At 48.8% G+C, this 26,979-nt stretch overlaps 2 protein-coding genes and 1 long non-coding RNA gene across 3 annotated transcripts; all 3 read left to right on the top strand.

Moving 5' to 3' along the window:
- LOC101877921 (collagen alpha-1(III) chain-like) lies at positions 1–4,638 on the top strand. Its single transcript, XM_034070312.1, has 14 exons — positions 1–343; positions 504–640; positions 982–1,050; positions 1,228–1,290; positions 1,422–1,487; positions 2,201–2,557; positions 2,705–2,824; positions 2,905–2,958; positions 3,152–3,178; positions 3,493–3,594; positions 3,758–3,825; positions 3,970–4,050; positions 4,304–4,331; positions 4,501–4,638. The coding sequence occupies exons 1-14, from the start codon at positions 1–3 to the stop codon at positions 4,636–4,638; spliced, it is 1,653 nt and encodes a 550-aa protein (XP_033926203.1).
- Positions 4,639–4,662: 24 nt separating this feature from the next.
- Positions 4,663–5,152, top strand: LOC115945529 (uncharacterized). The gene is made up of 3 exons (XR_004079843.1): positions 4,663–4,789; positions 4,937–4,999; positions 5,097–5,152. It is a non-coding gene; the product is annotated as an uncharacterized lncRNA (long non-coding RNA).
- Positions 5,153–7,157: 2,005 nt separating this feature from the next.
- Positions 7,158–25,568, top strand: TOP2A (DNA topoisomerase II alpha). The gene is made up of 35 exons (XM_034070095.1): positions 7,158–7,227; positions 7,433–7,579; positions 7,713–7,803; positions 8,246–8,309; positions 8,796–8,941; positions 9,294–9,391; positions 9,713–9,925; positions 10,131–10,304; positions 10,480–10,581; positions 11,065–11,202; positions 11,367–11,505; positions 11,775–11,932; positions 12,316–12,441; positions 12,850–12,960; positions 13,051–13,156; positions 13,804–13,913; positions 14,267–14,359; positions 14,810–14,924; positions 15,228–15,349; positions 15,932–16,080; positions 16,457–16,688; positions 16,815–16,949; positions 17,069–17,269; positions 17,831–18,026; positions 19,302–19,393; positions 19,602–19,742; positions 19,839–19,922; positions 20,425–20,616; positions 21,521–21,626; positions 21,918–22,058; positions 22,488–22,638; positions 22,774–22,835; positions 23,066–23,191; positions 24,244–24,476; positions 24,742–25,568. The coding sequence occupies exons 1-35, from the start codon at positions 7,195–7,197 to the stop codon at positions 24,889–24,891; spliced, it is 4,677 nt and encodes a 1,558-aa protein (XP_033925986.1). The 5' UTR covers positions 7,158–7,194; the 3' UTR covers positions 24,892–25,568.
- Positions 25,569–26,979: the final 1,411 nt, after the last annotated feature.

Genomic DNA, 26,979 nt, shown 5'->3' with positions numbered 1-26,979 from the left:
ATGTTGGTGCTGAGCCCCCTCCGGATGCGGCCCGTAGGTGCCGGGGCGGGCAAGGGGCGTGTCGGGCCGCGGGGGGGCCGCTGTGATAACCGCGGGTGCCGGGAGCAGCCAGCACAGGAGAGCGAGATGAGCCCAGGACCCCCAGCCTGGGCAGCCCGGCCCCGAGGCAGCAGCATGGGCTCCGGCAGCCCCCAGCACCTCCTCCCTGTGCTCTGCATCCTCTGCCTGCTGGCCGGGCGCCTGCCCTCTGCCACGGCACAGTGGTTTTATCCCCTGGGCTTGGACGACACCACCCCGGACCCAGGCACCAGCCCTACAGCACCCATCCTGGATGGGGAGGAAGGTAGGACAGGGCATGGCTTCCCTGCATCCCTGGCTCCTGCACCCAGCAAAGAAGGGAACCTCTGGCATAAAGCTGGAGGGTGAGGTATGGGGTGCTGGGGTCCGGGACTGCTGTGGCAGCCCCCCCCCCTTCCCACCCCATCACCCCTTTGCTCCTGCAGACAGAGATGCTGTGGAGCCCACTCGGAAGATGCTGCTGAGCAAACCCCCGCTGGCAACAGCCCACAGACGTCGGGACCCCCTCGCCAGGGGCACAGGGAAGGGTCTGGGTCATGCCCCACCGCGCACACGAGGCCAGGTGCCTTTCCCGGACAGGGTGTCGTGTCCCCCCCAGCTCCTCCAGCCCTCCCGAACCCCCAGCTGCTGCAGGGCTCCTTGCCCTGTCCTTCCCCTTATCTGTGCCCTGCTGCACGGTCACACAGCCCAGGCAGGGCAATGTGCCCTGCTCCAGCCGCGGCTCAGCCTCCTCTATCCCATGGGAAGGAGCTGTGGCAGCTCCCAGTATCCCCACACATGGCACAGCCCCACGGCAGCGATGTGCTGAGCCCCCACCCGCTCTCCAGGCAGCCATGGCTGCGGAGGGGTCCTTTATGCCCCCAAGCCCCACACTAAGCACTCCCTGTCCATCCATCCCCGCAGCAGCGACCCACAGCGGCCCCGGAGATCTTCGAGGGGAGCGCGGAGGAAGAGGAGTTCCTGCAGATCAAGGTGGTGAAGGGCCCTGATCCCCAGGGGGGCTGCGATGTGCCCCCGGGTGCGGGGCTCTGGGGGATGTGGGCTGGCAGGGCTGGATGGGGACGGTGCTCAGGGGATGGGGACGGCGCTGCAGGGGATGGGGACGGTGCTCAGGGGTCTCAGACTCAGCCCCTTGTCTCCTCCACACAGACAACAGCAAAGGGGCTGCCCCGGCGGGTGCCTCCAGCCCCAGAGGTGGATCCTGCTGTGCAGGTGAGGGGGCGCAGGGAACCCACCCCACACCCTGCAGCCGGGCTCCCACCCCGCACCCTGCAGCCGGGCACCCACCCCGCACCCTGCAGCCGGGCTCCCACCCCGCACCTCACCGCGCTCTCCCTCTCCAGATGCACAACGGCTCCGGCTGCGTCTGCCCCGTGCGCCCCGGCCCTCCCGGCCCCCCCGGCCCCAAGGTGCGGTGATCCTCCCCGGGGAGAGGCACGGGGGCACAGGGATCCATAGGGACACACCGGGACACAGGGATCTATAGGGACACACCGGGACACAGGGATCTATAGGGACACACCGGGACACAGGGATCCATAGGGACACACCGGGAGGAATCCTGAGGCTCTTTTGGCCGTGCACGATGTTTTCTGCTCATATTTGCACTCTTGCCTCGGGGTCCGGGTGGGGGGCAGCGCGGGTGGCCCCTGGCAGGGGGCACTGATGGAGGAGAGCACCAGGAGCCGGAGCCAGGCTCTGTCTTTTCCAAACAGGGAGAGAAAGGAGAGCGAGGATCCCCGGGGGAAAGAGGCCACCCAGGGCTCTCTGGGGAGAGAGGCAAGTCCGGCAGCCCAGGGCAGCCGGGTCACCAGGGGCCCCGGGGTCCCCCAGGTCCTCCGGGACCCCCGGGACCCCCAGGCACTTGGGGAGCCAGGAGCCAGCCTGCACCCGCCGCCCTTCCCAAGGGATCGGAGAACGAGGTGGGCACTCAGGCAGGTTGATGCCAGGGCTGGGGGCTGACAGTGGTGCCAATGCCCAGCAGGGATGGGAAGGGCTGGGGCGCATGGCCATGGGCAGCCCAGGGGATGGGAGCAGGGGATGGGAATAGGGCATGGGGATAGGTAATGGGATGCTGCCATTCGCTAACTCCACTCTCTCTTTCTGCCGCCAACCCAACAAGCAGCTGGGATCATCCAGCTCAGTGGGAAACCCAGGACCTCCAGGTCCTCCTGGGCTGCCCGGACCCCCAGGATACCCTGGCCACGAAGGCCCCCCAGGGGTCCCTGGGCGGGATGGGCAGCCAGGACCCCCAGGACCACCTGGGGCTGTGGGACCCCCTGGTTTCCCTGGGGCTGAAGGACCTCCAGGATCTCCAGGCTTGGCTGGGACAGATGGACCCCCAGGGGCACCAGGGCTCCCAGGGCCCCAAGGTCCCCCCGGGGCGCCTGGGCACGAAGGACCCCCAGGTCCCACAGGACCTGCATCACTCCCTGGCAAACCAGGGCTCCGAGGAGAGCCGGGATTCCCTGGACTAAAGGTAAGGGGATCCCAGCCCAGCCTGTCCATGGCCCTGCAGCAGCTCAGAGCCAGCAGAATGGGGATGGACCATGAGCTCTGCCCAGTCCTGCTGCTATTGGTCCTGGGTGCTAAGCCCCCACACTCATCACCCCATGTATGCTGGCAGGGCGAGAAGGGTGAATATGGACTGCCAGGCATGCCAGGGAACCCTGGCCGGACCGGAGAGACCGGTGCCCCGGGCATGCCTGGGCCCATGGGGCCACCAGGACCACCAGGGGACTACAGGGTGAGTAGGAGGTTGGCCCCAGGGCTGCAGGTGCTCAGGGACCTGCCCCATGCTCACCCCAGTGCATCCTCTCCTTCCAGTGCGACCTGCGCCACACAGGGCACCATGGATCAGCAGGGCCACCGGGCCCCAAGGTGAGCCAGGGCACCGCAGGTGATGGGATTGGCACCGGGGGCATAGGGACAGCATTGGCCACGCTGCTGGTGTCAAAACCAAACAGTTCCATGGCGGGTGTTACCCAGTGGAGTGAGGCACAGTGCTGAGCAGGGGGCTGTGACTGTACCCCCGGAGCTGGGCACCAATGGGACCTCTCTGCTTTCCTTCCAGGGAGAAAAGGGTGACCCCGGAGAGCGGGTTAGTAGCCACGAGCACTGGTGCAGGGGGTAGATCCCATCCCCACAACCTGAATGTGAACCCCTGCATGAGTGCTGCCTCCTCTCCCCACCGCCAGCTCCATGGGCAGCACCAACCTTCACTCACCCAGTGGCATCACTGGGGTCCCCAGATGGGCACAGGGAGGGGGGACTGGCGAGTCACACTATCCCCCATGGTACATGCAATGCACATGTGTGCAAGACCATGCAAGCATGCAGTGCCCCCATGCACACGTGCAGCATCCCCATCACCCAGCACTGGATTTAATTGTGCCTTTTCTGTGTCTCACCCAGGGGTGCTGCTATGGGGAACACGGGTGCAAACCAGGCCACCCCCCCTTCCCCAGCACCGGCAGCCAGGCCGGCTCCTGGGTGCCCATCAGTGGGTACCAGACGGTGAGTCCTGAGGGATCATGGGGGTCATAGCAAGGGGTGCCCAGGATGCTCTGTGTGCCCCACTTGCAGGTCCCCAGGGCTCACAGCCCCACCTGGTTTGGAGGGATGGAGGATGGAGAACAGGAGGATGGAGATCATCTCAATCTTCTCTCTTTCTCTGCAGGGCAGCAAAGAGGAGACGGAGATTTATGGAGCAATCATTCCCCATGTGAGAGACACTGCCTGGCTCCTGTCTGTGTGCTGCCCCAGCCGGGGGGGGTCAGCCCTGGGAGGGGGAGTGGGAAGGATGAGGGACAGCAATGGGATGTCTTATAGCTGCCCCCCAAAGGCAGCACCAAAATAGCCCAGCCCAAGCTCCACACTGATCTGCTGCAGGGTCTTCGAGGTCCTCCTGGGAACCCTGGCCCTCCCGGGCCCCCTGGGCCCCCTGGAGCACCAGGACTCCTCTACCTCAATGTAAGGCCCAGCACTGGCTGTGCATGTGCCTGTGCCAGAGCACGTGCAGTGGGAGCATGCACAGCACAAGGGGCTCCCCACAAACCCACCTCTTTGCTTGCAGAGGGTTTACCCCATCCGTGCCCAGCAGCCCTGCAAGCAGCCGGTAAGACACAGCCTTACTGTCCCCAGGAGAGACCCTGTCCCATCCCCATGCACCGGGAAGGGTGTCCTGGTGCACAGCACCAGTAATGGGCCCCGCTTGTCTCCGCAGGCAGCCTCGGATGCAGGCTGGGCAGAAGGTGAGGCCATTTCTCAGGTGTTTCCAGTGCTCCATCCTCCTTGGAACCACCCTTCCCGGGGTCCCCAGTGCTGGAGCTGGCTCTCCCACCCAGCTCCCAGTACCAGCATCCCTGCAGAGAGCATCCAGCCCCTGCACCAGGATGCCTTATAACCCCAAACCCTCTGCAGGTGCCGATGTCCCTCGGACGGAGCCACTGGACTCCCGTGTTGATCTCCAGGTTGGTCCTGGCCATGGCCATAGTCGAGCTCCCCCAGCCTGTCCGGCTGCCCCATGCACCACAGCTGGGCCATGACCCTGGGCCATGAACCTCTCCATCCCCAGCGCCAGATGTGGGTCTTCAGGACCAAGGAGCTGATGCTGAGGTCTGGCAGCGCCGTGCCCGAGGGGAGCCTGGTCTATGTGCGGGAAGGGAGCAGTGCCTTCCTCCGGACCCCCACTGGCTGGAGCCGCCTCCTGGTACCGAGCACACTCCTCAGGGTCCCTCATAGGGTTGGATGGGGGCAGGATCCAGCCCTGGCAGCAGGATTTGTCACTGGGGCAGCAGAGCCCTGGGAAGCAGCTGCTTCCTCCCTAACCCATCGCTCTGCTCTTTGCTTTGAGCAGCTGGAGGATTCAAAGTCGCTCTTTGCTGGTGATGACCCCTCTGCTTCCACCCCACGGTACCAGGTGAGGGATGTGGGTACCCAGCGAGGGGACAGAGCCCTCCTTTGTTGGCCAGGGGGGAGACAGGCTCCTGTGGGACTGCCCTCTCCTTTCCATCCAGGAGGCAAAGCGGGAGCAGACAAAAGGTCCTGACATGGCACCGCCTGCGTTGACCCCAATGGACTCACTGGTGAGCCCTGCAGCAGGTCCTTGTGCCATGGAGATGGGGTATCTGGGAGCACGCAGAGCCTGGGGTCATATTGGGCTGCACCCTTGGCAGAGGGATGGATGTCTCTGGGCTGACCCGAGCTGTGCTATTGCAGGTCCAGAAGGAAGGGGGACAAGAGATGCCCCAGACCCTGCCAACCACCATCACCCCACGGATCCCATCAGTAAGCGATGCTCAGCTCTGGGCAGAGGTGCTGGGGGGACCTTTCCATGCCCCTTACACCCTCTTGGGAAGGGAGAGCAGAGACCTCAGATCCCAGCCGTGCCCAAGCCTCCCTGCTTTGCCCCAGCTCCGCATGGCCGCGCTGAACGTGCCCCTCACCGGTGACATGAGCGGGCTCCGCGGTGCCGACCTGCAGTGCTACCGGCAGTCCCAGGAGGCTCAGCTCTATGGCACTTTCCGGGCGTTCCTGTCAGCCCCTACCCAGGACTTGGTCTCCATCGTCAAGAGGACAGACAGGAACCTCCCTATCGTTAACCTGAAGGCAGGTCCCCCTGTCCCCCATGGGGCTGCTGCTCCCTGGCTGTGCTCAGCACTTGTGTTATGGGGAGCTCAGGGGAGCTGAGGGCAAGTTATTGCCCACATGTGGCATTGCCTTAGCCCCGGCCCCCAGCTCAGTGCCACTGCTTGTACCCACAGGGGCAGCTCCTGGCCAAGTCCTGGAGCTCCCTCTTTGAGGGTCAGACCAGTGCCACCCTGCGGGGCCCCATCTACTCCTTCAATGGGGGCAATGTCCTGATGGATCCTCTCTGGTGAGTCTGGTGGGCACCAGCCGGGTAACCCTGAATGAATGCACCTGCACTGGGAGGGGTCTGCACGGGTTCCCCTGCTCCTGATGCTCACACAGATGCAAAGAGGGATTCCCCAGCCCTTCTCACCCCCATCCCCATCCGCAGGCCCCAGCGGATGGCCTGGCACGGATCCACGCCGCGGGGCAGCCGAGCCCGCAAGCGGGATTGCCAGGGCTGGCGCAGCTCCGGCACCGGGCAGGGCCTGGCCGCGGTGCTGAGCGAGGGCAGGCTCCTGGCTGGGCAGCGGCACAACTGCTCCGAGGCACTGGTGGTGCTCTGCGTGGAGGTGGCCTTTCCCTACCGGCACATGTGGTAATGCCGGCACCGTGGCACCGGTGAGCTCTGGCTGCAGGCTCCAGGCTTCCCTTGTCCTGCGGGTGAGGACATGGGGTGTGCAGGGGGGAGAAGTGCAGCGCTGGAGCCAGGTGAGAGCATCAGGAGGATGCCAAGCGTGCAGCCGGGCTCACCGCAGATTGTGCCAACCCCGTGCATCCCTGGTGTGTGCCCAGCTGCATCCCTGGCAAAGGGAATGCTGTCACTGCTCTGGAAATAAAGATGCCAAACGCTGGGGTTTGGAGGGTACCCGGAGTGCTGTTACTGGGGTGGGGGAGCTCCCCCAGGACACTGCCTGCTGCAGCGAGGGGCAATGGGGGTCACGCTGCAGGCAGCCTGGGGAAGGGGGAGAGGGTTTGGAGCCACCCGTGGGCTTTGGGACCAGCACAAATGGGGGCATCACAGGGACACTGAAGGCATGGAACGGGGCTCCAGTGACACCAGCACTGCTGGGTACACACATGGGGCACAGCTCCGGTGCCTGTCCCAGCGGCAGCACTGTGCGCCCGGAGCGTGCCCAGTGAGTCCCAGTGAGTCCCAGTATGGCACCAGTGCCTGCCCAGCGCGCCAACAGCAACCGGGCAGGCCCCGCCTCCGCAGTCAGCGCCCTCCTATTGGCAGATTCCTCTGCCCGTCACGAAACTCTCCCTTCTGAGTGGCTGGTTTGAACGCGCTGCGCGTTTCTGATTGGCCAGAGGGCAGAGCTGAGGCACCGCCCATGTCCCCGCCCTCCAGCTGCAATTGGTGGAGCTCAGGGGAGCCACGGCCGGTGATTGGCGCAGGATTTCGGCGGGTTCAACGGAGGTTTGAAAGCCCTGGGGCAGTTGGAGCCGCCATCGCCGCCGCTCAGCAGCACTGCCGCCATCATGGAGCTCCCGGAGCAGCCGGTGCCCCTCAGGGTACGTGCGGCCCCCGGTCCCCTCCCTGCCCGGGGAGCCCCTTCCCGCACGGCTTTGGCGTCCTCCGCGCTCCCCTCCGCTCTCCCGGCCCCTCAGATCCCCTCAGATCCCCCTTGGGCCTTCCCCTCTCCCTTGGCTCCGTCCCCTCTCCTCACCTCAGACCCCGGATCCCGCTCCCCTCACTGCCGCTCTCTCCCCCGAGCAGGCCGCGGACGAGAACCTCCGGATGCACAAGGGCGATGGCGTCAAGAAGACGCTTTCGGTGGAGCACATCTACCAGAAGAAGACGCAGCTGGAGCACATCCTGCTCCGGCCCGACACCTACATCGGCTCTGTGGAGATGGTCACCCAGGTGCGGGGCTGGGGCTAAGGTTGTGAAGCACAAAGCATTGGTTTGTACAGCACAAACCGCCTGCGTTGCAAGCCCAGGGCCCACAAGTGGAGGTGTTCCCAAGGACTCATGTGGGGTTTGCCTTTTGTTTCAGCAAATGTGGGTTTTTGATGAGGACGTGGGCCTCAACTGCAGAGATGTGACCTTTGTGCCTGGCTTGTACAAGATCTTTGATGAGATTCTAGGTAAGGAGACCTGTCTGTTGAGTCAGTGGGTGATAATGGGTGCTGAATGTTTAATAAACAGCTAAGAAATGCAAGTTTAATTTTACCTGGTTGCCTTGTTGACCAGCGAATGTCTGTAGCACAGTTTGATGGATGGTGGTTGCAGGATGTGTGGTTTGTGCTTGGAGATATTGGATGCTAAAGTCCTTCAATTAGTTATTAGTAAGCTGTTTTGTGGGATGATGGCACACTCTTACAAAACTGATGTAATTCAGCCCAGACTTCTCAGTTTTATGTGAACTTGTAGTACTCACCTTTAACTTGCAACATATTTGCATGCCAAGATGATTGTTAATAGCATTGAACTGAGTTTTTGCATTCATTCTGTTGAAGACACTTTATCAGTTAATGGCTTTGTCTTGTTTGATGATGCAATGTAATAACAATAATCTTTCCATTCTAGTCAATGCTGCAGACAACAAGCAGAGGGACAAAAACATGACATGCATTAAAGTTACAATTGACGTGTAAGTTTTGGTTTGTTTCTATTCATTGCTTTCCCAAGCTGAGTACATTGTATTTTCTCACATGGATGCTGTTTAAGCTCGTATGGTGGTGGTGGTATCTGCCATGAGGTCAGTCCAAATTAGACTAGTAATTTAACTCCTGTGAAAGGCTTGTTCTTTGCCTTGGTCTCTTAGAGTGCTGGCCTATGAAATGACTGCTTTGTGGTGGTTATTTATTGTGGCCATCCTCTTTCTCTCAACCTTTGTTTCTGTCACCGAGCACAAATGGAGGGATTTCCATGTGTGGTGGTCCATTTCATAGACAAGTTTCTTTGGAGCTGAGGTTTTTCGGTTGACTTGTTCTCCCTCTGCTGGCAGTTCCTGCACTTGCTCAGCAGAGATTTGCTTTTGATGTAATGGTGGCCTTTCCCCAGAGCTTTTGTGTGACACTTGTTTCATAGCTCAGTCATTTGCAGCCTTAAAAACACCCCTTTTTCCTCTACCTAGAGAGAATAACACAATCAGCGTATGGAACAACGGGAAAGGTATTCCAGTTGTTGAACACAAGGTGGAGAAGGTCTATGTGCCTGCTCTTATCTTTGGACAGCTGCTAACATCCAGCAACTACGATGACAATGAAAAGAAAGTCACAGGTAGGGAAGACTCTCAAATATGTGTTAATATAGGAGCCGCCTGATGGATACAAGTGTGTGAACCAAAATAACATGGGGAAGGGGACCCTTGATGCAACTGAAAATGGTGTTTGGAGGCCACCAGAGAAATATCTTCATGCTCTATATTAATAACAGTACAAACATGGCAAATTCTCTGTGAATGCTAATTGTAGTTAAATATGGGTTTATAGTCACATACTACGGTTGTAGGATATTGTTGCTGTTTGCCCGTTCTTTGCACTGAAGTGGCTGAACTCCTGTTAGGCTGTAATTCTTTGAGATGGTTTTGACCAAAGGTAATAACACGAATCTGTTTTCCTTCTAATTCCAGGTGGGCGAAATGGTTATGGAGCCAAACTGTGCAATATATTTAGCACAAAGTTTACTGTGGAAACTGCCTGTCGCGAATACAAAAAGCTGTTCAGACAGGTATGAACCCTTCTTATTTCAGTAAGATTCTACCCAAGATTTTCCATTAAGACCCTAATTTTTTGTTTCAAAAATCCAGGTGTAACTTGCATTCAGAGCATTGTGATTAGAATAAGCTTAGCCCACAGTTACTGTACCACAAAATAAAACTTGAATAATGAAATGAGCAGACATAACCAGAATCTAGTTTTTAACCAGTGGTTGGGGTTTTTTTCAGTTGAAAGTATCTAAAACTTGCAAATCATCTTTCTGCTTTCAAAAACAAAGCTCCAGTGGCTTGTATGTATTAGACTTGCTACTTACAAAACCTCCTCTTCTCAGACTTGGACCGACAACATGGGGAAGGCTGGTGAGATGAAACTGAAATATTTTGATGGAGAAGATTACACGTGTGTCACCTTCCAACCTGATCTGTCAAAATTCAAAATGACAATCCTTGATAAAGACATTGTAGCACTGATGTCTCGAAGAGCGTATGATATTGCTGGATCCACAAAGGATGTCAAAGTTTTCCTAAATGGACAGAGGCTGCCTGTAAGTGAGCGTTTAACAGAAATGGTAACATCTGCATTTCTCATGCCATTTAACCAGTGAGGTTTTGTTGAAGCAATTTATGTCGTTACATGTAGTAAGTGGAAAATGTGCCTGAGTGGTTTCTCTACCCACTTTTCAGGAGGATATGAATTAAGTATTTATAGGAGCTGTTATAAAGGAGTTGTCTGCTTATATCTGTGTGCAGGTGAAAGGATTCCGCAGTTATGTGGACCTCTATCTGAAGGACAAAGTAGATGAAACCGGTAACGCACTTAAGGTTGTCCATGAGGAAGTAAATTCTCGGTGGGAAGTGTGTTTGACTTTAAGTGAAAAAGGCTTCCAGCAAGTCAGCTTTGTCAACAGCATTGCCACTACAAAGGTAACTCTGGTTTATTCAGTCAAGCTAATGCCATGTTCTTTGTCATTAGCCATTTCAAATGTATGTATGTTAGTGAACAAGACTTCGCTGCTTCATGTTGCAAAGGCTGTACATAAAGTTTGAAATAGATTTCATTTTTTAAATGGAATTTCCATCTGGTCCCATTTTCCCTTAGGGTGGCAGGCACGTTGATTACATAGCTGACCAACTTGTGACTAAAGTCATTGAAGTTGTGAAAAAGAAGAACAAGAACGGAGTTGGAGTGAAGCCTTTTCAGGTACAGTGTCCCCAGTGGGAAGCACAACTCTAGCATTATTGCACATTGTAACTACAGCTTAATGCATTACCACATTAATTACCACATTAATTAATACATATTTCCACTGTACAGACAATATATAGAAAAATCTGCTAACTATAGAAGTATTGTCCAGTTTAAGCCAACTAACAATCTTCTCTTTGTTTGCCTGATGTGTTTTGTAATCAGAACACTGTAAGTCAGTGTAGCTGCACAAAAATAGGTGATCCCTATTAGGCTGAGCACTGTTGGTTCCCTGACATCCCAAATCATAACATATTGTTCAGGAATGTTCACTAGCTGTCCTAAATTCTTTCAGGACATCTAGGAAAACTCCAGACTGTACAGTGGAAACAGCTTTTCCTCACTGTGTGGTTCTAACAGGCAGTTGTCAGAATGCACTGACTGCTGTTACTGAGAGGAGCCCGTGTAACCTGTGGTGTTTGTTGTATTTAACTCCAGGTGAAGAACCACATGTGGATTTTCGTGAATGCCTTAATTGAAAACCCAACTTTTGACTCTCAGACTAAGGAGAACATGACTCTGCAGGCAAAGAACTTTGGCTCAACCTGTAAACTGAGTGAAAAATTTATTAAGGGTGTAAGTATTGGTATACACAGTCAAGATGTCTGTAAACTCCATTTTACATTTAATGTGGCAAATGCATACTTTTGAAATAGTGTCATGAACTAAAGTATACACCTTAAAAAATCTATCATTTTTAAGGCTTTTCCAGTTGTTCAGGGTTATTTTTTGTCTTGCAGGCAATCGCCTGTGGCATTGTTGAAAGTATCCTAAACTGGGTAAAATTTAAAGCTCAGAACCTGCTGAATAAGAAATGTTCAGCTGTGAAACACACGAAGATTAAGGGTGTTCCTAAGCTGGATGATGCCAACGATGCTGGTAAGTGTTTTGCATCCTTTGTAACCAATTCCTTCAAAAACAATTAAAACTTGTTCATTAGACAAATGACAGAATGAAAAAAAGAAAGAAGACAGAACCTGTAATTATAGTTTATCCCCACTTGACAGTCCCATTTACTATGTTTATCCCCATTTACTACATGCAGTGCAACAAAACCTGTATGTGTTGGAAGATATTCTCATTCAATTTGACATGCAGGCTTTGATTTCACTTACTTAGGAAATTATAATGTTTTTTTTTCTTTTTAGGCAGCAAGAATTCTTTAGACTGTACACTAATCCTGACTGAGGGAGACTCAGCCAAAACCCTGGCTGTCTCTGGTCTAGGAGTGGTTGGTAGAGACAAATATGGAGTATTTCCACTTCGTGGGAAAATACTCAATGTCAGAGAAGCTTCTCACAAGCAGGTGAGTTAGAACATTGTTACAGTCTACATGTTAGAAGGCACATTAGTGTAATGAGTCAATATAATCTGGAACTCAGGGGAGCAGTGTCTTAAACACCTGAATTTAGTGTCTCGTCTTCAGCCTGCCTTGCTGGTTAAGTGGGAATATTAAGTCCTGACAGCATTTTGCCTGAAGAAATAGTGTTTGTGTTGTGGACTATAAAATATTTGGAATTATATATAATAATTTAAGCACTAGGCTTCTGTTTAGAAATAAGTTTCTAAACAGCAAAAAACCACTGACAAGACAAAGCTCAGTCAACAGTTTATGGATCATTTAAAAGTCTTTGAGAGCTATGTTTTAAGTCTGAAAGACGAGTTTTTATTCTGTGTGATCTTTTGTAGATAATGGAAAACGCTGAAATCAACAACATCATCAAGATTGTGGGTTTGCAATATAAAAAGGACTATGAAGATCGAGAATCTTTAAACACTCTTCGCTATGGCAAGATTATGATTATGACAGATCAGGTTAGGTTCACTCAAACTGAAAATGGGGAGAAGGAAGAAAATGGCATTTTTCTTCCACTGCCATCATTGTACCAAATTCTCTGTATTTATTTCATCATTCTTTATTTTAGTGGGTCATAATGTCTTTTCAGCCACAAACCAGGCGAAGCAGAAGGGGGAGTTGCATCGCCAAATAGCCAATTACTGTCTTTCAGTCTGCTGATTCAGGGTCCTTGACCCAGTCCCTTATACTTTTCCACAAAGAATGTGCCTTTTCCATTTCTCTTAATTTTCAATGATTAAACAACACATGGTCACCTTGTTAGAAGTGAATGTGAATATGGCCAGTTAGCTGGAATTATCAAATCATTTGCTATCAGTCTAGCAATTGCCAATTCTAGCATGTCTCTTTTTGTCTTTTTAAATCAGGATCAGGATGGATCACATATCAAAGGATTGCTGATTAACTTCATCCATCACAACTGGCCATCTCTTCTAAAACACAACTTTTTGGAGGAATTTATTACTCCCATCATAAAGGTAAGGGTTGGGTGGATGGGAAGGAGAATGAGGAAGGATCCATTGGTCCAAATCTGCCTCTTATTTCACAAATTATTTTATTCATTGTAGGCCACTAAAAACAAAGAAGAAATTGCATTCTACAGCATTCCCGAATTTGAAGAATGGAAAAACAGAACACAGAACTACAATTCATGGAAAATCAAGTACTACAAAGGTTTGTAAAAAATTTAATGTGATGAAATTAAATGACCCAATGAAGAGAATTCATCATTGAATTCAATTAGCCCTGCCTTTGCGGGAGGAGTTTTGCACTGGGTGTCCTCCATGTCTCTGCCCTCCCAAGACACCATGATTAGGAGTATCTGCAACATGAATTATAAAAGTAAAGAAATAGTAACCTCCAAGTGGATAAAATCTCAAAATGGAATTACAATATTTGTAGGTAACCATTCTTTCACCCCTCTTAGGCAATTATCCTCAGTTTTATGTGCTGTTTTCCATAGCACAGTCCTTGTGTACTGTTAGCACTGTAAGCTAAACAGTCACCCATTGCTCAATACCAATAAGAAAATTGCCAACTGCTGGATATGAGGAATTGTTTCCAATCTGCAGTTAATACTTTCAGATATGTACAGGAGTTACAGACAAAACCCAAAGGTGCAACATGCAACTGGTCACCTGTCTGCAATTCTTGTGATATTTTGTGATGCCTTACACCTCATTTTAAAGTTACTTAAGTCCTCTTCATGCTGTGCATTTTAACGATGTATGACAGATACTAGGTATAGCAAAAGTACGTCTTTGAACTACAGTTTGATTTAAACAAGAATTGACTAGGATTAACTGATACTGTCTCTGCAGGTTTGGGTACCAGCACATCGAAGGAGGCTAAAGAATACTTTGCAGATATGGCTAAACATCGAATTGGCTTCAAATACACTGGGCCTGAAGATGATGCTGCGATCACCCTGGTAACTAGCACTTGATTTAACTGCTGACTTAATACCTTTGGTATTTTATTGCTTTGAGTGCTGTGTATTTTTCTTAAAATGCTCTTAGAGGCCTTTGGGCTTGAGACAATCTCTTTGTTGTCAAGGCTACGGCTTTAGTCTAACCAGTAGAAGCAAATCTGTCCACAGACCTCAGGCCAAGAGTACCCTTTTAATGATGGGTTTTAAATATAGCTCAGAACAAACTAATCACTACAAACCAATTGATATTTTCAGACACAACAGTAAATATTCCTTTAACATTTTTCTGCATGTTCTGCTGCAGTTTTCTCCTGGGTCAGATCTTGAGTTACTTTTCATTTTGTAATATACAGGCCTTTAGCAAGAAGAAGGTAGAAGAGCGAAAGGAGTGGCTGACTAATTTCATGGAGGATAGAAGACAACGGAAGCTGCATGGCCTGCCAGAGGTAGAAGGTTTACATATATAAGTAAACTGGTTTCCTGTCTCTCCCTGAGGCTGTTCTCAGCTTCATTCTGGCACATCAGAGATGCACACATCTTGGATTTGGAGACTCAGTTGCTGGATTATGGGACAGTTGAAATGTTTTGGGATTTTACAGAGCAGCTGCTTCTCTCATCTTATCAGCATGGCCTCATTGTCAGTTGTCCAACAGTTAATTTAATTCTTAACTCTTAACCTTCCAAATTACTTTATCAATAGGGAAATGATAACTCCAGCAGGACTATATGAGATCTTTATTTCTCAAGCATCGTGTGCCATGCTAAGGATCTTAGCACTTGAGCCGTGTCTACCTAGTTGTACAAGGAGCTTCCATTCTATTGAAACTAGCTAGGTGTGATTTCCAACAGATTAGACCTTGTTAAAATCAAGGCAATCTTGCATCTGTTTTTCTTAGGAATACCTATATGGGAAAAACACTACTTACCTGACATACAACAACTTCATCAACAAGGAGCTAGTGCTGTTCTCAAACTCAGATAATGAAAGATCAATCCCGTCACTGGTTGATGGTAAGTTATTTCAAGGTGGTGCTTCTGCATAGTGCATTCCCAGAACTTAATAAATGGGTGTTTGTATGTCATGTCATATCAGAGTTTGTGAACCTGCTGAGTTTTCAGAATCAATGCTCTGAAGTTGGTTTTCTGCTGCCCAAGTTTTTGAACTTTAGCTTAAATGCCTTGTCTGTTTCGTAGTGTTCATTGCAAGTACCTTACTCTCTGGGTGCAGAATCTTTGGGTGCTCAAGTAATTCTAGAGAGCAGAAGTGAAGTGAAACATACACATTCTAACCACAAGGTCTTTTTTTCCATACAGGTTTGAAGCCAGGTCAAAGAAAAGTTCTGTTCACGTGTTTCAAACGAAATGATAAGCGGGAGGTGAAGGTTGCTCAGCTGGCTGGTTCTGTAGCTGAGATGTCCTCATACCATCATGGTGAAGTAAGAACCTGGCCTGGTTGGGCAAAATGCTTTTTAAATGAAAGGCAAAAAAAGCCCCTCTGTTGACTTGGCAGCTAAGATGACTCTAGAGCAGAATTAGATGTTTGAGTATAAACAAAGCAAAGTGGCTGTATATCCATTATTAATTATTCATTATTAATTTAATCTGAGATTGGACAGTCTGCCTGTCCTACCTAGATTTCATGGGACTATATTTCATTCAAAAAGTAGAAGAAAAACACGCTTTATTTGTGCTAGGTTTAGGCAGATGCTGATTGCCTTTATACCTCGGTAAGGAGAAGTTAAGCACTAAAGCAAGCTTCCCTTTGGAGACTGACAGAATCTCTCATTAGAGGTTTCAAGGACAGATAGATAGCAGTATATCTGTGAGTCACTGGATTACATCCCATCACCCAGACTAGATAGATGGTCTTTGGGTACACTTTCAGTGGGTTTCCTCCAGTATTTTGTTAGTGAAGTTTATCCTCTCTCAGATTTGATCTTGGTGTGAATTTTGCCTTTAACTTTGTCCATTCAGTGAAGAATTCTGCATTCTTAGCTTTGAACTTTCCTTTACTGCAGGCGTCATTGATGATGACTATTATTAACTTAGCTCAGAACTTTGTGGGCAGTAACAACCTCAACTTGCTACAGCCGATTGGTCAGTTTGGCACAAGGCTGCATGGTGGGAAAGACTCTGCCAGTCCTCGATACATCTTCACAATGCTCAGGTCAGCATTAAAGATTTCTTGCTGTTTTAAATATTATTAGCACGTTACAGGATTAAAATTGAAGTTACTTTTTCCCTTTGAAACTTTGGGCTACTTGCATACTCCAAAGCAACAATTGAAGTGAGAGCTGGATGCTAGATTCTGATATGTAAACTTGGTTATCATAGAATCATTTAGGTTGGAAAAGACTTTTAAGATCAAATGCAACCCTGAACCTGGAACTGACAAGTCCATCACTAAACTGTGTCCCTAATCATCCCAGAGAACAGAAAGGGAAAGGCATGGCAGAGAATACGGAGAGAGGAGTGAAAACAAAGGGATAAATTAAGTAGGATAATAATGAGAATTCGGGCTTAAAATCTTTTTTCCATTCTAGTCCACTAGCACGGCTGGTGTTCCCACCAATGGATGACCATGTCCTGAGGTTCCTGTATGATGATAATCAACGTGTGGAGCCAGAGTGGTATATGCCTATCATTCCAATGGTGCTGATAAACGGGGCAGAAGGGATTGGGACTGGCTGGTCCTGTAAGATCCCCAACTTTGATATTAGGGAAGTTGTGAACAATATTCGTCGCCTAATGGATGGAGAAGAGCCATTGCCAATGGTAAATAATGCATTTAAAAACCAATGCCTCACTTGTCAGTTCATTCAGCACTTGGGAGCATTCAAGCAAGTGCTTCAAAACTGAAGCATCAACAAAAAACTGAACTCAGTGCTCTTCTCTACTTAGCTTCCTAGTTACAAGAATTTCAAAGGCACAATAGATGAGCTCGGACCTAATCAGTATGTGATAAGTGGTGAAGTGTCTATCCTTAATTCTACAACCATTGAGATCACCGAACTGCCTGTCAGAACATGGACACAGGTAATAAACAGTGAATTTGCCCCAGAAATTGATAGTTTGCCCTATAAAACAAAAGCGATTAATTTTGGAGCTTTTGCTCTCCACAGAAAACATGGGTCTGACTTTGACTCTTTTCTCAGACTTACAAGGAGCAGGTTCTGGAGCCAATGTTGAATGGGACTGAGAAGACACCCCCACTGATCACAGACTATAAAGAATATCACACAGATACAACAGTGAAGTTTATAGTGAAGATGACTGAAGAAAAACTAGCAGAAGTTCAAGCAGCAGGGGTGCATAAGGTCTTCAAACTCCAAACAAGTTTAACATGCAACTCCATGGTATGTAATAGATTTTGCTGAAGAAAGTCCTTGGTTTAACTCAGGCTGTAAAAACAGCTGCATGTAACAGAAATCCTCTTTGCAGTAACCTATTCACTTTGATTTTTTTTCTGCTGTTACTGGGTTTAAATCTGCTTTCTAAATATACCTTCAAAAGGTCAAGAGACTGGCTTGGGAATGGGCTCAGTGGTATAGTTTTGCCTGAAGGAGTTAAAGTGATTTGAAATCACACAGTTTACAGAAACCTTTGTTGTGACAACAGCACTGCCACTTGAATGTCTGGATTCTGACAATGTGTGAAGCTTGATGCAAGACGTTTATCCTACAGATAGCTTGAAGATTCGAGTAACCTTCACCCTACTGTGTGTGCTTTCAAGAACTTTCATATTCTAAAATTGTCTCTGCTGCTGGGCTTGCAAGCTGCAATCATATCTAAAGCAACACAAAGGTTTTATAACCTGTTGGCTAATAATTCAATTGTGCTGTCACACCTGTGTTATAGATACTTTTCAGTGGGTCTGGAAATCAGTTTTATCATAACACCCGTGTTCTTTCATCTAGGTTCTTTTTGACCATGTCGGCTTTCTCAAGAAGTACGACTCTCCCCAAGACATTCTTAAAGAGTTCTTTGAACTCAGACTCCGATATTACGGTTTGAGAAAGGAATGGCTGATTGGAATGTTGGGTGCTGAGTCTGCAAAGCTGAGCAACCAGGCTCGGTTCATCCTGGAGAAAATAGATGGCAAAATTGTCATCGGTATGTATTGTTCTTGGGTACTTGGTTGATGAAATGGGGAGAGCCAGGTGCTCCCTTGAGTTCTGTCAGCACGCCCTCAGCCCTGGACTGGCTCTTAACAAGCAACACCAGAGCTTATCTTTCTGTTCCAGTAACATACAAGAGGAAAATGCTTCACAGAGTATCCTTGGTCTGTCAAGCATTGTGCACATATTAATTAAGACAGGATACTTGTCCAGCTTTCCTACTGTGTGTTTGACACTATTTTGAGAATAGAATTTTTAATAGTTTTAGTTATAATCCCTATGTATTTCTGATTTGGAATAAGAGTAAAGTACTGGTGGGGTTAAAAGGAGAAGGTAGTGTTTTCTGTTTAAAGGCATACTTAAGTGTGTTATCTTTGTGAACCTTTGCAAAAGTATTCCAAATCATGTTCTCAGTGGCCTGGGATCTCAAACTCAGGAGATACTCAAGTTAGCAGCATCTGAGAATCATGAGCTAGGAAAAGAAACAGATCTTTGTTCCCAGCATTCAGATTTTTCAATCAACTTTTCCACCTCAGTCTAAAAGGCAAGTCTGTATTTCACTTGCATTCCTGGAGGACTCAGCTAGACAAAGTGTCATAAGATGCTTTGTGGTTTGTATCTGAAGGCAGCCCCATAATCCCAACAGCCTGTGTCTGTCTGACTTGACTCGGGAAGAGAAATAATTCCCTTGAAATGCATTTTCTTGGGGTTTTGTAATAAGTAGTTCCAAGGCTGACAGAGCTGGTTTCATTTGTATTTGTGTCTCATGGTTGATTGCTTCTGATATCTTAAAAAGGAACAAATTCCAGCTGAAGCAGTTCCATTGGTTGGGGCACTTAAGAACATAAATTTCCCAGGTGATGTCTAATGAGGTACAAGCTGCACCAAAGCCTTTTGAGTGCTATCAGGGCTTTTTTTCCTTCACCTGCCTATTACCATGAAGCCTTTTTGATACCATCACTCCTCTTTTTCCAAGTTCAAAAAACTACTGAGGGCAGAGGAAATGCATGTATGGAAATGAAGAAGAAAAATATTTACAGTGCTCTGACAGGAGTTCCTGGCAGGTTTAGCAGCGATGCTGACCTGACAAATCACCTGCTAAATAGGAACATTTTAGGTGTTATTTCAGGCTCTTCCACATGTCCCACCTCCCATAAGGAAAGGCTGTTTTAGAGCCTGATAGGATGCTGAGCTGCTAGAACCATGGGATGCTACAGACCAGTGATTGGCAGTGGTCACTAAGTGACAATCCTGAACTGTCTGTTTACAGAAAACAAACCCAAGAAAGAGCTGATTCAAGTTCTTATCCAGAGAGGGTATGAATCTGATCCAGTGAAGGCTTGGAAGGAGTCGCAGAACAAGGTAGTGCTCCAGTTATCCTCTCTATATAGATCTCAACTAGCTCCTGTCTTAAAGCTTCTTAATTCATGCAAAGAAGCCCAAGTTGCTTTTTGCCTAGGACACCACAAGCACATGGAGTTACCTGTGATGCAGCCCAGATTTTATCAACAGCCCTCCCCTTGCATGTCACTGCATTTGTTGACAGTGTTTGTTTTGAATCCACATTCAGGAAGAAGAGGGGGAGGAGGAGGAGAGTGACAAAGAATCAGCTTCAGGTACTGGACCGGACTTCAACTATCTGCTTAACATGCCTCTTTGGTATCTGACTAAAGAGAAGAAAGATGAGCTGTGTAAGCAGAGAGATAGCAAAGTATGTTATTTCCTTTTTTCATAAAAGCATCGTCATGTATTTTCTTGATTGTGGATTAAAATGTGACCAATGATTATCGACTGTGATTCCCTTTAGGAAAAGGAGCTGGAGACCCTGAAGTGCAAGAGTCCCTCTGATCTGTGGAAGGAAGACCTTGCTGTCTTTGTTGAAGAACTTGATGTATGTTGATGTTCAGTGCAGACAACTGACTCCCTTGCAGTCTTAGCCACCAGCTCTTTATTGACTTTTTTGTTGTAACAAGGAGACTAAAAATAACTCCCGTGTCTTGCACTCACTATGGAGAATGAAAGCTTTTTTCACCTTATTAGCTTGGGTAGGAGTACCACAGCTCTGGGCCAGGGAGTCAAAACACAAAGGTGGATGAGGGATGAGCTGGCCTTTACTGAACAGAGCCTGAATTGTGGGCAGGCATCTGTGCACTTGGTCACTGCCTGTCTCTCTCCTTACTCCCCAAGTAACTACATCTCTGGCTTAAATCATTGCTCGAAAATGTGCAAATCTGCAGATTCCCAGGGTGGGAAACTTCATTTAAACTGATGGTAGGAAACGTATCAGCAAGTACAGAATTCTCTGTTGCAGAGTCTGTCATGGTGTTTTGTTCAGGAGTACATTGTTCCTTTTGTGTTCTCATGGTTGTCTTATTTTCAACTGGCCTCTGCAGGCAGTGGAAGCCAAGCAAAGGCAGGATGAGATGGCAGGCTTTGTTGGGAAGCCTCTAAAAGCAAAAGGAGGAAAAATGAGGAAGACACAACTGCCAGAAGTAATGCCATCAGCTCATGGCGAAAGGGTTGTACCTCGGATAACTGCAGAGATGAAGGCAGAGGCAGAGAAGAAAAGTAAGAAGAAAATCAAGGTAACAAGGAACATTCTGCTTAATCTTCCTTTACATCCCCATCAATACAGTCCTAAAGAATTGCGAGTTGTTAGCTGAACTTGTCCTGATGAAGCAGCTCTTCAGGGAAAAGGACAGAACTCTAACACATGGGGAACACTGGAAATGGATGTTTCTTAGCCTGAAGGAGAACAGATTTGCTAGCAGATCAGGAGATGGCTTAGAGGGAAATCTTTTGGCAAGAGCGTATGTCACAGTGTCAGAGATGGGTTGGTAGCTTAGAAATTAAAAGGCAGATGCAAGTAAAGTTGTCCTAGGTGCCTTGGGGATTTTATAAATCCTCTAGCAGGCAGGAAGCACAGCTAGTAAATTCACTTCTCTAGAACAGCCTCTGCATTTCCAGTTATACTTTCAGCCACTTCATGCCATTATTGTTCTCAATATTGAGGAGATAAAGACTGAATCCTTTATATAGCACTAATTGTGCCATTCAGCCATTTGCAACATAGAAAATTAAAATAGCCCTTCACCTGTTTTGACCTGGAGCCAGGCACGGCTCCTTTCCTACAGATGCTTCCATTGAACAGTTTTTCCACATAACCTGCACTGTTGTTTTTCACCCACCCTGTTCAGTCCTGCATCCTCAACACGCCCCAGAGCCAGACCAGCAGCATACAAAGGCGATACCAAAAATACATTCAGAGTGGGGGCAAAGTTCCTGGTTTTGTTAATAGGTGAATTTTGCACTGAAGTCTCCAGCTCTGGGGACAGATCATGTCCTATTTACTTGTAATCTTTTTTACACACAATTTGTTTCACCAACTTTTGTACATCTCAAATAAGCAGCTCCTTTCTGCATTACCCTGTGTTGCCTCTCCTGTGCAAGCTGACTTGCTTTCTATTTGATATCTGCTTGTATTTGCAGACTGAAAAAACTGAATGTGATGAGAATCAAGAAGAAAGCCCATCAGGGAACAAAGAGCTTCCAGGCCTTAAGCAGAGATTAGTACAGAGGTTTAAGACTGAGCAAGGTAAATGCTTTTGTGTGTTATTGCATCAATGGAAAATGAGGGGAAGGTTGTTCATTTGGTTATCTGACCTCTTCCTAAAGTGATGAGTAATATCTAGGATCACTATTCTTGGCAAAACGAGCTGTGAAAGTGATCGTGGATAACAGGCAGGGTGTAAGATTGCTGTTTCTCTTCAGTATTTAAGGCAGAATCCTCTGCATTTAGTGATGTATCTCTAAGCTGAGCTTGAGCTCCAGAGCCTGAAGCACATGTGGAAGTTTGTTGGTTCATCCTGCCTCCAATATTTTTCAGGTGGTAAGAAACAGGCCACGCTACCATTTAAGCCATTAAAGAAAGCAAAGAAACGAAACCCTTGGTCTGACTCAGGGTCTGATTCAGAGACTGATTTTGAAGTGCCTCCTAAAAGAGAGAGAGTGGTTCGCCAAGCAGCAGGTGAGTGCCACACAAATGAAGGGTGGTCTGTGAAGGGGAAAATTGAACAGGCTCTTCAGAGAGCTCCCAGAGCCTGAGATCTCGCTCAGAAATTGTTTTTAAGAGGTTTGTTTATTATACTGGAGAGAAGAAGTAAATATTTCTGCCATTTGAGCAAATTTTCACGATGCTTTTCAAGGAAAAGCAGAAATGGGCAGCAAGAGAAATAGGTCATTTGCTTTAATGACACAAGTGTTTGTCAAATCAAGTATGCTGTTGGTGGGTGAGTGCAGAATATACCTGTGATTTGGAGTCTTCTCACTGGCAGTCTCTGTATCTGTTTGGGTTTATTCAGGTCTATATTTTTTAATAACTGCAGCTAAAATAATGAAAAGGAAACTGAGTTTCATGTTGCCAAATGTGTAAAACACATCTGTGTCGTTTCACCAGCCAAAGTCAAGACCGTAATCAGTTCGGACTCGGATTCAGATCCCTCCAGGTCAGATGAAGAGTTTAAACTTCAGGGCAGCAGTGAAGGCAACACTGAATCTGGTACAGACTCCAAAGAAAAACCCCCATCCAAGCCCAGAGCTGCTCCAAAGTGAGTGTTTCTCTGCATAGTCACTGGAAATTGGTTGTTCTTCTAGTGTGACTGTTCTATAGATACTAATAGCTCATTTTCTTCAATGCACCTATTTAGCACATTGTAAAAATACTTTGGGGTGTTGTGTTCTAGGGAAACCACTGAAAAAGCAGCTGAAGCTCCCAAGAAAAAGCCAGTGCAAAGCACTATTCCTGGTGAGTACCAGACCTTCCAAACCTCCATGCTTTTCCTATAACTCCTGATGTGGTACAAGGTGGTTTCAGGGCACCAAACTTCTTGTCCATTTCTAACTTGGATTTGGGATAAATCCAGTTTGAATAGTTGGTTTTTTTTATAGATTGGATTAAGCCAATTTTCTTCTGCTCCAATTATATAATAGATAAATTTGACTGTTTCAGACTTGCTTTCTGTTTTCTTTATTCAGTTCAAGCTGGGGATGTTGCTGATGAAAATGAGAGTCAAGCTGCGGCAGCTCCTTCTGTCTCTGTGCCTCGCAGCAAGGCTGTAGCTAAAAGACCTGCTGCAGCTAAGAAGGCCGGGGCCACCAAGGGTAAGAGGTTTACCTTAGTAAACTTTCTAGATGAACAATTATTTTTCCTGTGGGAAACCAGTCTGAGTGATTTTGAGGCATTCAGAGGCCCAAAGAACTCGAGTTTTCACTTCAGAAAGATCTGAGGTTTGTGGCAAAGGTTTCCTGGTTGTTGTCATTTTTAAAGAAGTCTGTTTCCAAGCAGATCATGTTCGAGTTCATCTCAGACATGCTTGAAGGGAGTGAATTTTAGTTTGGGAACAGGAAAAGTGAATGCTTCCTACAGTGCTATGTAATAGTTGGCAGAAACAATCTGAGTGGAATTTGTGTCTTGCAGTCAATGTTCTACTTCACGTCTTTTTGGGAAGAAAGCAGCATGGTAGCTCACTTCCCAGGAAGAAGACAAGCTGCTTTGGGGTAGCTTGATCTATTTACTACTAGCTCGACCCCATAAATCTGCCACATTTGATTCAGGGTTTTTGTAGGTGCCCAGACTCTTTGTCAAACTTTGAGAGTTGTTTTGCATATCCCATCACGAGCTGCTTTTGATTCCAGCAGTGAAATAGCATGTTACTTCACAGCAAAATAGCTGTTTCTTCCACTCCTAAATTGAGAAAGCCTATTCTCACTCAGAAGAGGCCTGTTCATTCCAGCTCAATTTGGAGCTGGGCTTCAAAATGCTGTTAAAGACATGTAGGTAAGGAAGACCTCTACCAGCAAGGGTTTGGTGTAGATAGGAAATTCATTCCTTCCTTTGCAGAACTCTGGAAGGTGTAAGATTGGTTACACAGCCTTGAGAGTTCAGGTCTTTTCAACCTGAAATAGCCTGCAAATTGCTTTGGGTACATTTTAATTCGATCTTCTAAATGTAGTGGAACTGAGCAGATAAACCCCTTCATTTCTCCTCATCTTGGTAAAGAGTGATCTTTCTAGAAAACCATGCTTCAAAATTAGCCAGCCAGCGTGGCCCCACAGTGTAGTGCAGAGCATGTTTGTGTTGGAAGTTACTCGCAGGCTGTGAAGGAGAAGAGAGGCAGCAGAGCAAGGGTTTCAACGCAGCGCTCTTGTTTCAGATAACCAGCCATCCATCGTGGATATTCTCACCAAGAAAAAGGCTGCCCCCAAATCTACCAAGGCAGCAACAAAGGAGGGATCCCTGGACCCTGAGGCCGCAGCAGTGGGTGACAAGAAGCCTGTGCAGACCAAGGGGCGGAAAGTTGTCAAAAGGCAGCCGACTGCTGTGATTTCAGATTCAGATTCTGAGTCAGATTTTGGCTCCAAGCCTTCCAAATCAGTCGCAGCAAAGGTTTGTGCTCCACCACCCATTAGGACTGAGGGGATACCATAGAGAGTGGCAGGAAAAGTGTGGTAGAGGTAGAACCTCCCGTATGACAACCAGGGGGTGGTGGGCAAGAAGCAGGGTTGGGCACGCAGGCTTATCCCAGGCTGGTGCTTTGGTCTCATCAGCCCAACCATCCCTTTCCCTGTCACAGTGTGGTGTTAGGGGCTAATTGAGCCTTCCCTCTGTGCTCACAGTCATGAGTCACTTCTTGACATTCCTTTGCTTCCAGAAAGCCAAGCCAGACGACGATGAGAGCTTTACCATTGATCCAAGTGTTCGTGCAGGCAGCCCCATTGCAGCTGAGCCCCGTACCAGGCCTGGGCGTCTCAAGAAGCCCGTCCAGTACCTGGAGGAGTCCGAGGAGGATGACTTGTTTTGAGTTAGGATGAAGAGTTTCAAAGTGCTGAACCCAGCAGCACCATGAGCAGAGCTCTGGACAAGCTCTCGCCCAAGAGCATCGTTACCTTGGTCTGGTGAATACTGTCACTGACTTTCAAGCTACTTTAAATGTGTTGGTGTAAGTGAATCTCTGTTTTTCTTGGTTTTAAAGAACTTTGTTTAAATAGTACCTCCCCCCCTTTCTTGGGAACACTGGAGCCACGTGCCCAGCTGGTGCTGATGCACTTCCCTCCTCTTACCTGTTAGTAGCTGGAATCCTTTGACACTTGGTTGTCGTTTGGTTCAGCTTTGCTTTAGAACAGATCAAATCCTTCTTAAGCACCCTCTTGCATAGATACCTTCCATTTGAGAGACCTTCATAATGAAATTCACAACCATAGATAGAGATGTAATGAGGAGGTGTTTAGAACTCCACACTAGTGTGTCTCTTTCTCTTAGTCCTTTATGTCTGTGCTCAGTCTCTGCCATGTTGAGTTTTAGCCTTTGGGGTTTTACGTTCAAATTTGAAGTTCTACACCAGAGTATTTTATCTCGTTGCGGTTTCTTGACTGTCCATGTAAATACTTTCTGTGTTTTTCTTGTCCTTTGTCTTTTTAATATTTATGTAATAAAAGGGTTTTTACTTGAGCTTTGCTCATTAAAAAGGAGTTGTCCTCAGCTGCTGTTGTCTCAGTTATCCCTTGTGCCCACTCTCCTGAGCCACAGCTTGTCTTTGTGGTGAGCACTTGAAGCTCTGCCTTTCTCAGGAGCCAGGAGGCCGTCAGCTTCCACCCTCTGCTGCCAGGACCACTCTAAATGCCTCATCTCCGTTATCAAACCACACTTGTTTCTGAGGTTATTTCTAGGGCTGATTTGAGCAGTTTTGGCATTGTTAGGGAAATACCCATCGCAGAGCTTGTGCCAAGCCCTGTGCTCTGTGTGTGAGGCTGGTGTAGATGGTCACTGTGCAGGAGCAGCTCTGGGGTGAAAGCCCTGCCCCCTGCCTGAGGCAATTCCTTGCTGCCCAGACTGTTGCCCTGCAACTTCCTCACAGCTGAGCCTGTGGCTTTGCTGCCTTGTTCCCACATTCATGGGAGCACCCCTGGGATTCCCTGCGTCTGCCCCAGGTCCTGCTTCAGGGCAATGGCTGCAGGTGAACGGCGGGTCCAGTTTTCAGCGCACTGAGAACAGAGCAGAGTCTGTGCTAAGCTGCCCTTCCAGCCTGGAATCATCCCTGACAGCATCTGGGGGTTCCTGTGTGGCTTCAGGACAAGAGCGAGGGCCCCCGTCCCATGGCACTGGGGCTGGGAGCAGGCTCTATCGGTGCCACCGAGGTGCTTTGCTGGAACCAGTCAAGTGTGGAAAGCGCCGTCACATTTTCCACTGCCAGGCTCTGGAGAGTGTCTCCGGCGCGTCCCTGCCGAGGGGCTGAGCTATTTACAGCTCCTCTTGCTGCCTGTGCGCCCGGGGAGCGGCTGCTGCGACCCACAGCAAATGGTGAGGCCAGGGCTGCACTGGGGGCTGCTCCCGTAACCCCAGCAACACCCTGGGATGGGTGTGCATGGACACGAGTGCACTGCGGTGTCTGCATCACAAATCCTGGCCAGGGCACTGGGGATGCTGAGGGCAGCAGCACACAAGGGGTGAGGAGGACCAAGGGTATCCTGCTTTGGCCAGGGCTCTGCTCCCTTTGCCAAGGGAACCTGAGGCACAGGCAAAGGCCACTGGTGGTTGCCCTGCCTCTGCCATAGAGAATTCCTTGTGGAGCATCACAGTGCTCTGGATGAGTTACCCAGAGGAATGGGCTCCTACCACTGTTGTGGCTCCATCTGCCAGCACATGCCAGAGCCTGGGATGCTCCATGAAACCCCACTTGCAACACTGTGCAGCTCTGGGGTCCTCTGCATCAGGACATGGAGCTGTTGGAGCAAGGCCAGAGGAGGCCACGAGGATGAGCAGGGGCTGGAACAGCTCCTGTATGGAGCCAGGCTGACAAAGCTGGGGTTGTTCAGCCTGAAGAGAAGGTGCATGGAGACCTCAGAGCAGTTTCCAGTGTCTGAAGGGGGCTACAAGGATGCTGGAGAGGGGC

This window comes from Melopsittacus undulatus, chromosome 17 (genome assembly GCF_012275295.1).
Source record: "Melopsittacus undulatus isolate bMelUnd1 chromosome 17, bMelUnd1.mat.Z, whole genome shotgun sequence".
Taxonomy (NCBI): domain Eukaryota; kingdom Metazoa; phylum Chordata; class Aves; order Psittaciformes; family Psittaculidae; genus Melopsittacus; species Melopsittacus undulatus.
Note: the sequence above shows the minus strand (reverse complement) of the source record. Positions and strands in the feature narration are given on the sequence as shown.

Bases quoted from the DNA above. Each gene is read 5' to 3' on its own strand.
- TOP2A (XM_034070095.1), top strand. From the start codon at position 7,195: ATGGAGCTCCCGGAGCAGCCGGTGCCCCTCAGG. The intron at 9,392-9,712 runs GTATGAACCCTT...TCCTCTTCTCAG, and splicing joins ACAAAAAGCTGTTCAGACAG to ACTTGGACCGACAACATGGG. The intron at 9,926-10,130 runs GTAAGTGAGCGT...ATCTGTGTGCAG, and splicing joins TAAATGGACAGAGGCTGCCT to GTGAAAGGATTCCGCAGTTA.
- LOC101877921 (XM_034070312.1), top strand. From the start codon at position 1: ATGTTGGTGCTGAGCCCCCTCCGGATGCGGCCCGTAGGTGCCGGGGCG. The intron at 3,595-3,757 runs GTGAGTCCTGAG...CTTTCTCTGCAG, and splicing joins CCATCAGTGGGTACCAGACG to GGCAGCAAAGAGGAGACGGA. The intron at 4,332-4,500 runs GTGAGGCCATTT...AACCCTCTGCAG, and splicing joins GGATGCAGGCTGGGCAGAAG to GTGCCGATGTCCCTCGGACG.